The sequence below is a fragment of the Odocoileus virginianus genome, chromosome 23, assembly GCF_023699985.2.
Source record: "Odocoileus virginianus isolate 20LAN1187 ecotype Illinois chromosome 23, Ovbor_1.2, whole genome shotgun sequence".
Classification (NCBI taxonomy): domain Eukaryota; kingdom Metazoa; phylum Chordata; class Mammalia; order Artiodactyla; family Cervidae; genus Odocoileus; species Odocoileus virginianus.
Genome location: NC_069696.1, coordinates 37,278,650 through 37,295,625, shown reverse-complemented (window position 1 = coordinate 37,295,625; position 16,976 = coordinate 37,278,650). Strand labels below are relative to the sequence as shown.

General features: G+C 37.7%; 1 protein-coding gene across 3 annotated transcripts in view; it reads right to left on the bottom strand.

Moving 5' to 3' along the window:
• The window catches only part of FGD4 (FYVE, RhoGEF and PH domain containing 4), a 238,296-nt gene that overhangs the window by 3,928 nt on the left and 217,392 nt on the right, over positions 1–16,976 (bottom strand). For all 3 annotated transcript variants that reach the window (XM_020911005.2, XM_070453910.1, XM_070453909.1), the window contains exons 15-17: positions 6,892–7,032; positions 4,398–4,538; positions 1,598–1,775 (exon numbers count right to left, since the gene is read on the bottom strand). In XM_020911005.2, coding sequence (XP_020766664.2) covers positions 1,598–1,775; positions 4,398–4,538; positions 6,892–7,032 — 460 coding nt within the window. The remainder of the gene's footprint in view (positions 1–1,597; positions 1,776–4,397; positions 4,539–6,891; positions 7,033–16,976) is intronic.

Sequence of the window (16,976 nt, the reverse complement as noted above, 5' to 3'; positions counted from 1 at the left end):
ACAACTACAATATAATAAAGAATGGCCTTTGTGACAAGGAATCTATTAATATTAAGAGTGTTTATTAAAATTCCCCAGAGGATAAAAGGGGGAAAATGCTCAAAGTTTCATCAATCATACTGTACCCCCCAAAACTTGCCATTAAAATACTATTTTTTCTATATTGTATTTTCCCCCACTGTTCTTCAGTGAGGTGGTTTAAAAAGTTAAGCATAAACTGTCTTAATTACCTATCCTTTACCCTTAATCATAGATTATCACATGTGAATTTTTTTCCATATCTGACAAAGGAATAAGCCCACACAGTTATCTTAAGTGTTAATTATATATAGTCCTCATTTAACCAAAATTAACAGTCTTAAGGGAAAGGAAAACATAACAATAAATGTAGTTGCTGTATGTCCCAGTTCTGTGTAAGGTCAGGAATCTTGAACATGCTGATATCAACTGCCACAACAATTAGAGGACGGTAAAAGGTAAAATAATCTGTATGACTTGATCATCCCAGTGACCAAAATGCATTTTATCTCAGAGTAATCAAGACTGAAGCATTAATTAAACCCTCATCTTATATTTAACTAGGTATTATTAGCACCTTCAAAGAGAGGCACTGTTTTAAATAGGCACAGAACAAAGAAAAATAGTACTTTAAAAATACTGTTGGAACTCACTAATATATCCCATGCCACATAAATTACAGCTTTTTATTATAAAAATACCAATACCCTTAGATGTTAATCAGTTAAATGTAAATCAGCAAAAACATCTCATAAGTTTAGAACACTCCTCAGTTCCAAGATAAAACATGCTGTATATTTAAAAATAAATTAGAGACAAATATGAACCTAACCTGAAAAGTGTGGATAGTGTGTATATATATATTTGTATTTAATACTATATGTACATAATTGCTATATTCTTAAGATATTTTATTCTTAGAAGTATTTCTACAAACACAAGTATTATCTTGAGTACCAACAATGTGTCTTTTTTCTTTTGCTTTAAAAGAATGTACATTATTTATGCAGCTTGTTTTATAAACTAACTTAAATAAGTTAATACAATAACCTAAATTGTCCCTGTATTGTTGTTTTTCTCTCTTTTTTTTTTTTTACTGTGGATCTATTTTGGCAACATGGAGGTATATCTTTAACTGTTATAAAGCCTACATGTGTAAGTGAAGACATTAAAGGATTTCTTAAATGAAAGAGGACTTCTCTAACCTGAAGTGATAGAATTAAATGATACCACTTTTTTCCAAGACAAAAGTACATATGCAAGGAATAGCTCATTAAGAAAATGCTCCACTTTTCACATTATTTCAAACTTTATGGGTAGAATGTGCACATTAATTTCACTAAGAGTACATAAACATAGGAAAACAGTCCCCCAAAAGATGCATTTATGAGCCTGTAAAATTTTTCAACATAAAGTGCTAAGAGATGAATAAGGAGAGCTGAGAATATCGTGAGCTATAAATCTTGAGACACGCCCTACACCGTGGTAGGTCTTGAAACTTAGCATTCTGATTTTCTCTTAGGTTCAAGATGATCGTCCAAAGTGTCTGGATGCTGGCTAGGACCATCTGGCGTCTCACCTGTGACAGCTAAAAGGATGATTTTCAGCCACTTCTGTTTCAGTTCCTCACTGTCGGCAGCAAAGCTGTGCACAGACTTGGACTGGGTCAGTTTGAAGCTGTGTGGCAGGTCTGCACTTCTTGGCATGTCGTCCACAATATAGCCCAGGAGTGGAATGGTGGCCTGGGCTCTGACATCCTAAGGAAGAAACATGGTGAGATGTGATCTGGCTCCCACTAACGCTCCTTTCCTACCATCTCTCCACAGACTTCTACTGTGAGCTCTCCATGGAGATGGGACAGATCCATTGCTTAGCACTGTGCCTCTACATGAGGCCACTGGTAATGTCACCTGAGTGAATTAATGAATAAGCACTAATGCCTAAATCAGCCAGAATTCATTGACCCCACACCTCTTTCCCTGTAAGGGAGCCCATTCAGCTCTTTATTCAGTGTAAAAAAGAAGAAAAGAACAGTAATTTTATTGTACAAAATCAGCAAATGTTAATGATGATTTCATTACCAAACACAGTTCCATTTGGTGTTTAATTCATTCATGCATCAATTTACTTATGGACAGGAAAAACAATGAAATAGAATAAAAAAAAAATAACTCAATAAAAAAATGGGCAGAAGACCTAAACAGGCATTTCTTCAAAGACACACAAATGGCCAAAAGGTACATGAAAAGATGCTCACCATCGCTAATTAGAGAAATGCACATCAAAACTACAATGAGGTATCATCTTACACTGGTCAGAATGGCCACCATCAAAAAGTCTATAAATAATAAATGCTGGAGAGGATGTAAAGAAAAGGGAGACCTCCTACACTGTTGGTGGGAACGTAAATTGGTTCAGCCACTAAGGAAAACACTGTCGAGGTTCCTTAAAAAACTAAAAACAGAGAAAATGATGTGTTGCAGTTCATGCAGGTTGCAAACAGTCAGACATGACTTAGAAACTGAACAAAAACAACAAAAAGCAACTCTATGATTCTGCAATCCCACTCCTGAGGATACATCCGGAGAAAACCATAACTCAGTAAGACACATGCACCTCAGTGTTCAGTGCAGCACTATTTACAATAGTCAAAACATGGAAACAACCTAAATATCCATCCACAGATGAAAGGATAAACAAGATGTGGTATATATATACACACACATACACAATGGAATATTGCTCAGCCATAAAAAGAAGGAAACGATGCCATCTGCAGCAACTTGGATGGACATAGAAATTATTATACTAAGTGAAGTAAACCAGGAAAGGAAAGGCAAATATTATATGATATCACTTATGTGTGGGCTCTAAAAGAAAAAAAAGACACAAATGAACTTATTTCCAAAACAGAAAAAGACACTCACAGACACAGAAAAAAAAATTGGCTTTTTGGTTACCAAAGGGGAAAAAGGGGTGGAAGGAGGGATAAATTAGGAGGCTAGGATTAACACACACACACACACACACACACACACACACACACTAATATGTATAAAATTGATAACCAACAAGGACCTATTGATAACACAGGGAACTACACTGAATATTATGTAATAACCTATAAGGGAAAAGAATCTAAAAAATATGTATATGGGCTTCCCTGGTGGCTCAGACAGTAAAGAATCTGCCTGCAATGCAGGAGACCTGGGTTCAATCCCTGGGTTGGGAAGATCACTTGGAGACGCGTACAGCTACCCATTCCAGTATTCTTGTCTGGAGAAGTCCAAGGACAGAAGAGCCAGGTAGGCTACATGGGGTTGCAAAGAGTTGGACACGACTGAGGGACTTTCACTTTCACACACACACACACACACACACACACACACACACACACACAGAATGATTCCTGAATAGCTGTGTTATACATCTGAAGTTTATATGCTATTGTAAGTCATTTATACTTCAATTAAAAAAATACATGTACACATCTTGGCATTTTTAGTCTATTTTGAAAATAAAGTTTCACTAGCCCTTAAAGTAGATATAGGGTGAAATACAATAGGTACATTAAAATTTTCATGTTTCTAGGTGAGTGCAAAATTGATTTATGTGTTGTTGGTTTTTAAGCACAATACAATCCATTAATGCCAGTGTATGTCTGTTGTTTCCAAATACTTATTTCAGATACATTCACACAAGGTTCCCCAAAATTATTACTGGATAATGGTAATCCAAGGTTGATTTAAAGTCACCTTCTTCTCATATTGCTTTCTTTTTCAGGTATCCATCCTTTCAGGGGTTGAAAAAAAGGCTTATTGATATTTCCTATCATTAAAAAGTCTTCTTGCCTTTCCCTCTGATTCAACCTCTTCTTCCCATGCTCTTTACTAATTCAACCCATATTTTCTCAAACCCACTGAACAGGATGGACAGAGGAGCGCAAGTGATCCACAGGGAGAAGACACTTTTGTCTACAGAAGGAATCGGGCTTCCCTGGTGGCTTAGACAGTGAAGAATCTGCCTGCAATGCAGGAGACCTGGGTTCGATCCCTGGCTCTGGAAGATCCCCTCTCCCTTGGAGAAGCAAATGGCTACCCATTCCAATATTTTTTGCTTGGAGAATCCCATGAACAGAGGAGCCTGGTGGGCTACAGTCCATGGGGTCGCAAAGAGTTGGCTATGCCTGAGCGACTAAGCACACAAAGAAGGAATCAGTCTAAACGAATCTGAGTTACAGTTACTTATATTTTTCAACTATAATGAAAAATAGCAAAACTGTATGAATTCTTTTGTTCTATAGAGAAGTAATGGAAAAATTTTAAGTTCAGGGTCCACTGGCCTCCCTCTGTCCCTTTAGAAAGATATAGTTTAGATACCTGGGGAGCACCGTACATGTACAGCACGAGAGGGTCTTGTTTGGGGATCACACACCAAGCTTTCTGCCAAGGTTTTGACTTTTCCATATACTGCAGAAAGCTGCACACCACACTGTTTCCAGATACTTCCGCTGATTCAATCTAGAAAATATAATGCAAAGAGACAGTGAGACAAAGAAATGAACACAAAATAAACCCAGATAGCGAAGTGATTTGACTGAAGGGAATATTCATAAATTATATTTACATAAAATGCCTCCTGGGATTGTCCAAAAAAAAGGTTCATCTGCAACAGTTAATTAAATATGCATCTAGATCTATGATGAATTAGTCAATTTTAATTGTATTAGCAGACCTTGAATTTACACAAAATTAAACATTTATTGACTACTTACTATGAAGGCACTTTTCTTAGCTTACTACTTGTATCAATTTATGTGACATTCACACCAATACCGAAAAGTTATTACTTTCATTATCATGAGGTTTAGAGATGAAATAGCTTTCCTAAGATTTAGGAAATGGTGTCCTAGGATTTCAGTCTGGATCCAGAACTTGAACTCTTAGCCACAAAGCTATATCAGCATCACTATTTAAGAATACAATAGCAAAAAGGCAAATGATTACCAGCAATCTCTGCCCTTTACCTGAGATAATTTCAAAGTTTTTAAAATTACATTAACTCTTGGTAGAGCACTGTACAGTTTTCTGCTTTGGCTCCTAATACATAAATAACTGGTTAAAAAGGGAACAAAATCCTTTGACCAATGATGGTTTTTATTACATATATTATGGAAAGCAACTGGTTTGCATCTATTTTCTGTTTTTTCTTTTCTATTTTTTGGCCACGCTAAAAAATGATCAATGGTTTGCATCTATTTTCTGCCTTTTTCTTTTCTTTCTATTTGAGGCATGCAGCATCTTAGTTCCCTGACCAGGTATTGAACCTGTGTTCCCTGCAGTGGAAACGCAGTATCTTAACCACTGGACTGCCAGGGAAATCCCTGCATCTATTTTGTATCTCTCAAATCCAGTGTCATCCACTGAGCAGTGCTGGTGTGCAAACTGTTTTGCTACTAGTTAGAGATAAGCACAAAAAGCAAGAATAAGCATTTAGAAACTTTTACAGCAATCTGACTTGTGATGATACCTGGGCACATAATTGTGTATTTTATAAAAATATAGCTAAGCAGAGATCTTATAGATGAACATTTAAAATCAATCTGAAGACAAGGAACACCAACTCTGGACTCAAATGAAATATTACCTATCTTCCCTGACTCCAAGGCATTTCATACTTTTTATTATCATATTGCAAAAATTTTATACTAAACTATGACTTCTGTTTCTAGGAGCTACTGAAGCATGTCTTTGTACCATCCCCTGCCAGAGAAAGTCCACTCTGGTTTGCCATACAAGCAACACCCATCCTAGAAGAATACAGTTATAGCTTGTGGGACCGTATTTTAACCTCAAGTGGACTTTAAAGTTTATGATCCTTCTTCAGTTAACAGAAATGATTTTTGTATGTTTATACAGCATAGATGTTTAATAAATACTAAGTGATTCTTAGAATCAATGAATTGTAGAAATTATAGATAAACCAAGTATTTCTATAACTTTAGATACATAAGAATTTTGATCACAGATTTCCAGGCTATCTTGAACTTTTTCTCACCAAGAACCTTATTATGTAATTTATTACTTATGTTGTTAATATATTTGGGTATAAAACTCATTTTAGATATTAGCAGCATTATAGTTCCTAGGTTTGGGAGGTCTGAATTTATGTAAAACATTAAATCAAACTCAGTTGTAAGACATTTCATATTTCAGTGTAGTTCTCAGATTACTGTCACTGTCCATTAAACAACGCTTTTAATGCAATAAGCTGAAAGAGTTTTTCAGGTAATAAGACTTTAATCTAAATTTTTATATCATCAATAGTTTTCAAAGCCAATATGATGAAATTGAGAGAAACACTTTCCTCTTAAAAATAAATAGATATACTGTAATAAGTTGAGCATTAAAAGAGATACAATTAATACTCTAATATTTGACTACACCTTCACAAAGTCAATACACAATCAGCCCTCTATAACTGTGGATACAGACCCTATATGAAGGGCTGGCTGTACCACACTACTGAATGGATATAAGAGGTTTGAGCATCCATGGATTTTAGTATCTGTGGAGGGGCCTGGAACCAATCCCCCAGATACCAAGGAAGGACTAGATTTACTCTTAAATGCATTCTGGTTAATCGAGCACTGCCCCTCTTCTTTCTATACAACTGAGCATGATCCCAAGAGTCAGCAATAGAACAAAAGTATAAATCTTGCTTGTCATGGCCCAAATTGTTATACTAAGAGAAATTTAAAAATATATTACTTGTATTTTTCAGAGTTAAAAGAAAATTCTATTTCTAGTATAAAAAATAAAAGAAAAAAAAAAGAAAAAATCTGAAAGATATCCAATATTTAATATTTCATACCTCTAAAATTCCTTTCCTTTTCTTTTCTTCACTGTCTGTGAATCCACTTATTATTTGATAACAGTCTTTACAGACTTTGCTCAATTTACCACCATCATACTCAAGTTGAGCTTTATAATCAGAACACTTCCAACAAACCACCTTAAATTAAGAAAAAATAACAGTGAATAACCATATTTATAAAATAAGATTTAAGCAGTAATCAGTTATGGGTAATAATAAATGAGAAAAAGCTAAATGCAAACTTTTACTAGACTAATAATATTCCCATGAACATTTGGAATATTTGTCATCTTATTATAATGTTATTTGTGATGGGCTCTGCTTGCTCATCCTTCTCTTTGTGGCCCCTAAAGGTAGGAGATCTTCAAAGGCTTGGTACAGATTTTCATACTTCATGTGCATGCATGTATATTCAGTCATGTTTGACTCTTTGTGCCCTATGGACTACAGCCCACCAGGCTCCTCTGGCCATGGGATTTTCCAGGCAAGAATACCAGAGTGGGTTGCCATTTCCTTCTCCAGAGGATCTTTCTGGGAAGCATACTTCTGGATATTTAATCAATATCCTCCCCAAAGGAATTCATAGTCTTCCTTGCCCTCAGCTTTCTCCCTATTACACTTAGCCTCTCCCCCCCCCCCCCGGCCCCCCGCCAACCTGTTCCCCTCTTACAGTACTCTCTATTGCTCTAAATAACAGTCTTCTAACCAGACATGGCAAGTCAGAAACCTAGGAGTTATCCTGACCCCTCTCTTCACCTCACCCCATAGATTCACCTTATTATAAAGCCCTGCTGATTTTACCTCCTAGACACTTTTTCAGTCTGTCATATCTTCCTTGCAATCACCTGAGTCCAAGCTATCAGTGTCTTGGTTTGGACCATTACAGCCTCATGACTGGTCTTTGTAGCATATTTACTGGAGTGCAGGTGCTGCTCTAAGAGCCCCTAAAAGCAATTTTCCAAATGGAATGAGATACTTCCTTTAAAATGCTAATCTGGGGGGGAGGAGCCAAGATGGCGGAGGAATAGGACGGGGAGACCACTTTCTCCCGTACAAACTCATCGGAAGAACATTTGAACGCTGAGCAAATTTCACAAAACAACTTCTGATCGCTAGCAGAGGACATCAGGCGCCCAGAAAAGCAGCCCATTGTCTTTGAAGGGAGGTAGGACAAAATATAAAAGATAAAAAGGGAGTCAAAAGAGCTGCGGACGGAGACCCGTCCTGGGAAGGGAGTCTTAATAGAGGAAGTTTCCAATCACCAGGAAACCCTTGCACTGGCGGGACTGGGGGAAGTTTTCGGCAATCTAACTGGGAGGAAAAATTAAACAAGGCCCACAGATTACATGCCTAAAAGCAACTCCCAGCAGAAAAGTACCCCAGACGCCTGTACCCGCCAGCAACAAGCAGGGGCAGAACGGACAGGACCGGGCGGCATTGCTTAGGGTAAGGACAGCCCAAAGACCCTGAGAGCAATCGGAGGGAGCTTTTTTAAACTGTGGGATAGCGAGGAACAAAATTAACCGACCCGAACACACTGCTGGTGGTTCGCAAAACAAAGGGACTGAGAAACTCCAGAGAAGAGCCGGCCCATCCCCGCTGGAGGTAGGAGGCAGAGGGGAGGGGAAAAGGGGAAACTCGGCCCCAGAGAAGCCACCCCCTCCCACACTGCAAACAGGCCCCCGGTTCCTATCTAAAGACTTCCTGAGACCTGACTGGCGGCGCACGCTGGGGCCGCGGAGGGAAAAAGCACGCCGTACCCTGGGAGATTGCGCCCAAGCCTCTGGCTGCCTGGGCTACTCGACGCGGAGGGAAAAGGCGCGCTGCACCGGGGGAGAGTACGCCCAAGCCCCTGGCTGCCTGAACCGCTCAGGCTGGGGAAGGCACAAAACGCAGGCGCAACCGAATCCGCGCTTTTGTGGAGTAGCTGAAAACTGGAACTGCACTCAACGCAGGGCCGGCTCCATATAGAGCAGCCGGGAAACTGAGCAGTGTAGACGGGGAAAGCACTGACACCCGTGAGCGGGGCAAACCCAGTGTGGCCGGAACACGGTGAGTGCTATCCACACAGAGCAATATCTGTCTGCAGCGCCCCGCCCTCCCCGTAGCAGGACTGAACTGAACTAGCGAACCTAGTGCCTGTGTCAGGGCGGAAATTAGACACGGCAAAAAAAAGAGACGGCAAACAGAAGCCAAATAAACAAAGGGAACCACTTCAGAAAGGACCGGTGCAACAGATTAAAATCCCTGAAGGTAACACCGACTACACCGGAAGGGGCCTATGGATATCGAGAAGTGTAAGCTGGAAAGAAGAGCTATCTGAAATTGAACTGAACCTACACGGACTGCAACAACTCCAGAGAAATTCCTAGATATACATGTATATATATTTTTTAATTAAAAAAAAATTTTTTTTTCTTTCCTTTTTTAAAATTTTTTATTTTTTCTCTTTTATTTTCTTTTAAAATTCCCTATTACTCCCGCATTACTCCTCAACTTTCATTTTCATATGTTCTTATGATTTTTTAAATTAGGGAAACAAAAATTTTTTTCTTTTTTTTTCTTTTTCTTGTTTTTCTCTCCTATTTCCTTTTAAAGTCCTCTAATACTCCCTACTATTCCTTAATTTTCATTTTCATTTCACTATAACCTTGCCAAAAAAAAAAAGAGAGAGAAACCCTATTTTTAAACCGAACTTCATATACATTTCTAAATTTTTTTTGTTTTTGTTTTTAAATATTGTATTTCAAAGAGTCTAACCTCTACACTAGATTTTAAATCTTTGTTTTTCAGTATGTGATATAAATTTTGGACATTTAAGAATCCAATATTCAGTTCCCATTTCTATTCAGGAGTGTGGTGATTACTCTCCCACTTTTGACTCTCTGTTTGCTACCTCAGAACACCTCTATTTCCTCCTTTCCCCTTCTCTTCCCAATCCAATTCTGTGAATCTTTGTGGGTGTCTGGGCTACGGAGAACACTTTGGGAACAGATAACTGCGTAGATCTGTCTCTCTCCTCTTGAGTCCCCTTTTTCTCCTCCTGCTCACCTCTCTCTCCTTCCTCCCTCTCCTATTCTTCATTTAACTCTGTGAACCTCTCTGGTTGGTCTCTCATGGTGGAGAATCTTTTCACCATTAACCTAGAAGTTTTATTATCAGTGCTGTATAGTTGGAGAAGTCTTGAGACTATTGGAAGAATAAAACTGAAATCCAGAGGCAGGAGACTTAAGCCCAAAACCTGAGAAAACCAGAAAACTCCTGACGACATGGAACATTAAGGAATAAGAGACCATCCAAAAGCCTCCATACCTACACCAAAACCAACCACCACCCAAGAGCCAATAAGCTCCAGTACCAGACATTCCACACAAATTCTTTAGCAACGCAGGAACATAGACCTGAGTATCAACATACAGGCGGTCCAAAGTCACACCTAACACATAGACCCATCGCAAAACTCATTACTGGACACTCCATTGCACTCCAGAGAGAAGAAATCCAATTCCACGCACCAGAACGCTGACACAAGCTTCCCTAACCAGGAAACCTTGACAAACCAATCGTCCAACCCCACCCACTGGGTGAAACCTCCACAATAAAAAGGAACCACAGACCACAAGAATACAGAAAGCCCACTCCAGACACAGCAATCTAAACAAGATGAAAAGGCAGAGAAATACCCAACAGGTAAAGGAACATGAAAAAAGCCCACCAAGTCAAACAAAAGAGGAGGAAATAGGGAATCTACCTGAAAAAGAATTTAGAATAATGATAATAAAAATGATCCAAAATCTTGAAAACAAAATGGAGTTACAAATAAATAGCCTGGAGACAAAGATTGAGAAGATGCAAGAAAGGTTTAACAAGGACCTAGAAGAAATAAAAAAAAGTCAATTAAAAATTAATAATGAAATGAGATAAAAAACACTCTGGAGGGAACCATGAGTAGAATAACAGAGACAGAAGATAGGATAAGTGAGTTAGAAGATAAAATGGTGGAAATAAATCAAGCAGAGCAGAAAAAAGAAAAAAGAATCAAAAGAAATGAGGACAACCTCAGGGACCTCTGGGACAATGTGAAATGCCCCAACATTCGAATCATAGGAGTCCCAGAAGAAGAAGACAAAAAGAAAGGCCATGAGAAGTTACTCGGGGAGATAATAGATGAAAAGTTCCCTAAAATGGGGAAGGAAATAGCCACCTAAGTCCAAGAAACCCAGAGAGTCCCAAACAGGATAAACCCAAGGTGAAACACCCCAAGACACATATTAATCAAATTAACAAAGATCAAACACAAAGAACAAATATTAAAAGCAGCAAGGGAGAAACAACAAATAACACACAAAGGGATTCCCATAAGGATAACAGCTGATCTATCAATAGAAACCCTTCAGGCCAGAAGGGAATGGCAGGACATACTTAAAGTAATGAAAGAGAATAACCTACAACCTAGATTACTCTACCCAGCAAGGATCTCATTCAGATATAAAGGAGAATTCAAAAGCTTTACAGACAAGCAAAAGCTGAGAGAATTCACCACCACCAAACCAGCTCTTCAACAAATACTAAAGGATCTTCTCTAGACAGGAAACACAGAAAGGTGGTATATAAACATGAACCCCAAACAACAAAATAAATGGCAACGGGACCATACCTATCAATAATTACCTTAAATGTAAATGGGTTGAATGCCCCAACCAAAAGACAAAGGCTGGCTGAATGGATACAAAAGCAAGACCCCTATATATGCTGTCTACAAGAGACCCACCTCAAAACAAGGGACACACACAGGCTAAAAGTGAAGGGCTGGAAAAAAATATTCCACGCAAACGGAGACCAAAAGAAAGCAGGAGTCGCAATACTCATATCAGATAAAATAGACTTTCAAATAAAGCCTGTGAAAAGAGACAAAGATGGACACTACATAATGATCAAAGGATCAATCCAAGAAGAAGATATAACAATTATAAATATATATGCACCCAACATAGGAGCACTGCAATATGTAAGGCAAATGCTAACGAGTATGAAAATGGCAATTAATAGTAACACAATAATAGTAGGAGACTTTAATACCCTACTCACAACTATGGATAGATCAACTAAACAGAAAATGAACAAGGAAACACAAACTTTAAAGGACACAATGGACCAGCTAGACCTAAATGACATCTATAGGAAATTTCCCCCCAAAACAATCAACTTCACCTTTTTCTCAAGTGCACACGGAACCTTCTCCAGAATAGATCACATCCTGGGCCATAAATGTAGTCATGGTAAATTCAAAAAAACTGAAATCATTCCAGTCATCTTTTCTGACCACAGTGCAGTAAGATTAGATCTCAGTTATAGGAAAAAAACTATTAAAAATTCAACATATGGAGGCTAAACAACACGCTTCTGAATAACCAACAAATCATAGAAGAAATCAAAAAAGAAATCAAAATATCCATAGAAATGAATGAAAATGAAAACACAGCAACCCAAAACCTGTGGGACACTGTAAAAGCAGTGCTAAGGGGAAGATTCATAGCATTACAGGCCTACCTCAAGAAACAAGAAAAAAGTCAAATAAATAACCTAACTCTGCACCTAAAGCAACTAGAGGAAGAAGAAATGAAGAGCCCCAGGGTAAGTAGAAGGAAAGAAATCTTAAAAATTTGGGCAGAAATAAATGCAAAAGAAACTAAAGAGACCATAGCAAAAATCAACAAAGCTAAAAGCTGGGTTTTTGAAAAAATAAACAAAATTGACAAACCATTAGCAAGACTCATTAAGAAACAAAGAGAGAAGAACCAAATTAACAAAGTTAGAAACGAAAATGGAGAGATCACAACACACAACACTGAAATACAAAGGATCATAAGAGATTACTACCAGCAGCTCTATGCCAATAAATTGGACAACTTGGAAGAAATGGACAAGTTCTTAGAGAAGTATAACTTTCCAAAACTGAACCAGGAAGAAATAGAAGATCTTAACAAACCCATCACAAGCAAGGAAATCAAAACTGTAATCAGAAATCTTCCAGCAAACAAAAGCCCAGGACCAGATGGCTTCACAGCTGAATTCTACCAAAAATTTAGAAAAGAGCTAACACCTATCTTACTCAAACTCTTCCGGAAAATTGCAGAAGGAGGTAAACTTCCAAACTCATTCTATGAGGCCACCATCACCCTAATTCCAAAACCAGACAAAGATGCCACAAAAAAAGAAAACTACAGGCCAATATCACTGATGAACATAGATGCAAAAATCCTTAACAAAATTCTAGCAAACAGAATCCAACAACATATTAAAAAAATCATACACCATGACCAAGTGGGCTTTATCCCAGGAATGCAAGGATTCTTTAATATCCGCAAATACACCACATTAACAAATTGAAAGATAAAAACCATATGATTATCTCAATAGATGCAGAAAAAGCCTTTGACAAAATTCAACATCCATTTATGATTAAAACTCTCCAGAAAGCAGGAATAGAAGGAACATACCTCAACATAATAAAAGCTACATATGACAAACCCACAGCAAGCATCACCCTCAATGGTGAAAAATTGAAAGCATTTCCCCTGAAATCAGGAACAAGACAAGGGTGCCCACTCTCACCACTACTATTCAACATAGTTTTGGAAGTGTTGGCCACAGCAATCAGGGCAGAAAAAGAAGTAAAAGGAATCCAGATAGGAAAAGAAGTGAAACTCTGTTTGCAGATGACATGATCCTCTACATAGAAAACCCTAAAGACTCTACCAGAAAATTACTAGAGCTAATCAACAAACACAGTAAAGTTGCAGGATATAAAATTAACACACAGAAATCCCTTGCATTCCTATACACTAACAATGAGAAAACAGAAAGAGAAATTAAGGAAACAATACCATTCACCATTGCAACAAAAAGAATAAAATACTTAGGAGTATATCTACCTAAAGAAACAAAAGACCTATACATAGAAAACTATAAAACACTGATGAAAGAAATCAAAGAGGACACAAACAGATGGAGAAATATACTGTGTTCATGGATTGGAAGAATCAATATTGTCAAAATGGCTATACTACCCAAAGCATTCTATAGATTCAATGCAATCCCTATCAAACTACCAACAGTATTTTTCACAGAACTAGAACAAATAATTTCACAATTTGTATGGAAATACCAAAAACCTCGAATAGCCAAAGTAACCTTGAGAAAGAAAAATGGAACTGGAGGAATCAACCTGCCTGACTTCAGACTCGACTACAAAGCCACAGTCATCAAGACAGTATGGTACTGGCACAAAGACAGAAATATACATCAATGGAACAGAATAGAAAGCCCAGAGATAAATCCACGAACCTATGGTCACCTTATCTTCGACAAAGGAGGCAAGGATATACAATGGAAAAAAGACAACCTCTTTAACACGTGGTGCTGGGAAAACTGGTCAACCACTTGTAAAAGAATGAAACTAGAACACTTTCTAACACCATACACAAAAATAAACTCAAAATAGATTAAAGATCTAAATGTAAGACCAGAAACTATAAAACTCCTAGAGGAGAACATAGGCAAAACACTCTCCGACATAAATCACAGCAGGATCCTCTATGACCCACATCCCAGAGTTTTAGAAACAAAAGCAAAAATAAACAAATGGGACCTAATGAAACTTTAAAGCTTTTGCACAACAAAGGAAACTATAAGCAAGGTGAAAAGACAGCCCTCAGATTGGGAGAAAATAATAGCAAACGAAGCAACAGACAAAGGATTAATCTCAAAAATATACAAGCAACTCCTCCAGGTCAACTCCAGAAAAATAAATGACCCAATCAAAAAATGGGCCAAAGAACTAAACAGACATTTCTCCAAGGAAGACATACAGATGGCAAAAAAACACATGAAAAGATGCTCAACATCACTCATTATCAGAGAAATGCAAATCAAAACCACAATGAGGTACCATCACATGCCAGTCAGGATGGCTGCTATCCAAAAGTCTACAAGCAATAAATGCTGGAGAGGGTGTGGAGAAAAGGGAACCCTCTTACACTGTTGGTGGGAATGCAAATTAGTACAACCACTATGGAAAACAGTGTGGAGATTTCTTAAAAAGCTGGAAATAGAACTGCCATATGACCCAGCAATCCCACTTCTGGGCATACACACCAAGGAAACCAGATCTGAAAGAGACACGTGCACCCCAATGTTCATCGCAGCACTGTTTATAATAGCCAGGACATGGAAGCAACCTAGATGCTCATCAGCAGACGAATGGATGAGGAAGCTGTGGTACATATACACCATGGAATATTACTCAGCCATTTAAAAGAATTCATTTGAATGAGTTCTAATGAGATGGATGAAACTGGAGCCCATTATACAGAGCAAAGTAAGCCAGAAAGATAAAGACCATTACAGTATACTAACACATATATATGGAATTTAGAAAGATGGTAACGATAACACTATATGCAAAACAGAAAAAGAGACTCAGATGTATAGAACAGACTTGTGGACTCTGTGGGAGAAGGCGAGGGTGGGATGTTTCAAGAGAACAGCATCAAAACATGTATATTATCTAGGGTGAAACAGATCACCAGCCCAGGTTGGGTGCATGAGACAAGTGCTCGGGCCTGGTGCACTGGGAAGACCCAGAGGGATCGGGTGGAGAGGGAGGTGGGAGGGGGGACCGGGATGGGGAATACATGTAAGTCCATGGCTAATTCATTTCAATGTATGACAAAAACCACTGCAATGTTATAAAGTAATTAGCCTAAAATAAATGGAAAAAAAAAATAAAATAAAATGCTAATCTGATATGTTTCTCTTCTATTTAAATTCCTTTAAAATCTTCCCTTTACTCTTGGATAATGAGCAAATTTTTAACCATGGCCTATAAAGTCTTGCATGATCTATCCCTTTTATTCTGTCTTCAGAGACACTGACTTCTTATAGTTCCTACAGTGCTATGCTTCCTTCCCTCTCTCATCTATGCTTCAGTGAGTTAATTCTTGCTCATTCTTCAGATATTTCACTCAAAGTTCACTTCCTCAAGGAAGACTCCTCCAGCTTCCAGAATATAGCCCTTCTCACCACTGTGTTACTAAAGTTTCATGCACTTTTTTCACTTACTGATCACAATTTTTAATAATATACCTGTGTGATTATTTGATCAATGTCTGTCAATTTCACTAGGCTCTAAGCTCTATGAGGAATCATCCTTGTATATTTGATCCCTATTTATATAATAAATATTTATAGAATGCCAATGACATTTATAGAATATGAAGGACATTTATAGAATGAATGACTACAACGCAAATGCAAGCTACTTCTTAGTGAATGGTATATTTGGGAAATATAAACATTAGCAAAACTTTGGGGGTAGATTCACAGCATATAAAATTCATGATAAAAATTATCCATTGTTTTCTCATGATTACAATGAAATTACTCTAGGATTTAAAATTAGACATGTCTGTATCTGCAAATTCATATCAACTAATATTTATTCTTCAAATTAGGCCACAGAATATTCAAACATATTTTTGTTTATTTAAAACAGTATGTCAATATCTGATATCATTTCAAGTAAACTCAGTGATAGATTAAAAAGTCTTACCCTGGGGGGGAGTGGGGGAAGATATTTGCTATCAATTTGGTTCTGCTTATTAAACTGTTTCATTTGAGTCAAATATTGGGAAAAAAGGAAGAATAAATCTGCAGAGTAATTGAGAATAATCTATGAGTACTATCAATAAAAACTGTTGCACAAAAGCATACTAATAATACATTCAATCATGACACTACAATGCCTACCCTTCTGTCTTTGTGTTGGTTTTTAGAAGTAAGTACTAATCTTCAACTTGGCTTACAAGGCCCTCCAAAACCTGCTACTTCTCTCCAGCTTCAGTTCTGCTTTGTCTCTTCTCACTCTTTCCATATGAAACAATTCAATTGTTGTAAACCTGTCAGCTGCCTCTTCTGATTTGCGCTGCTGAATCTTGTTTGAGAAATATCACTGTATTAAATGGACTAGTGTGTCCTTTTAAATTTATAACCATAAACCTCTAAAAGGTAGCCAGAAGGCC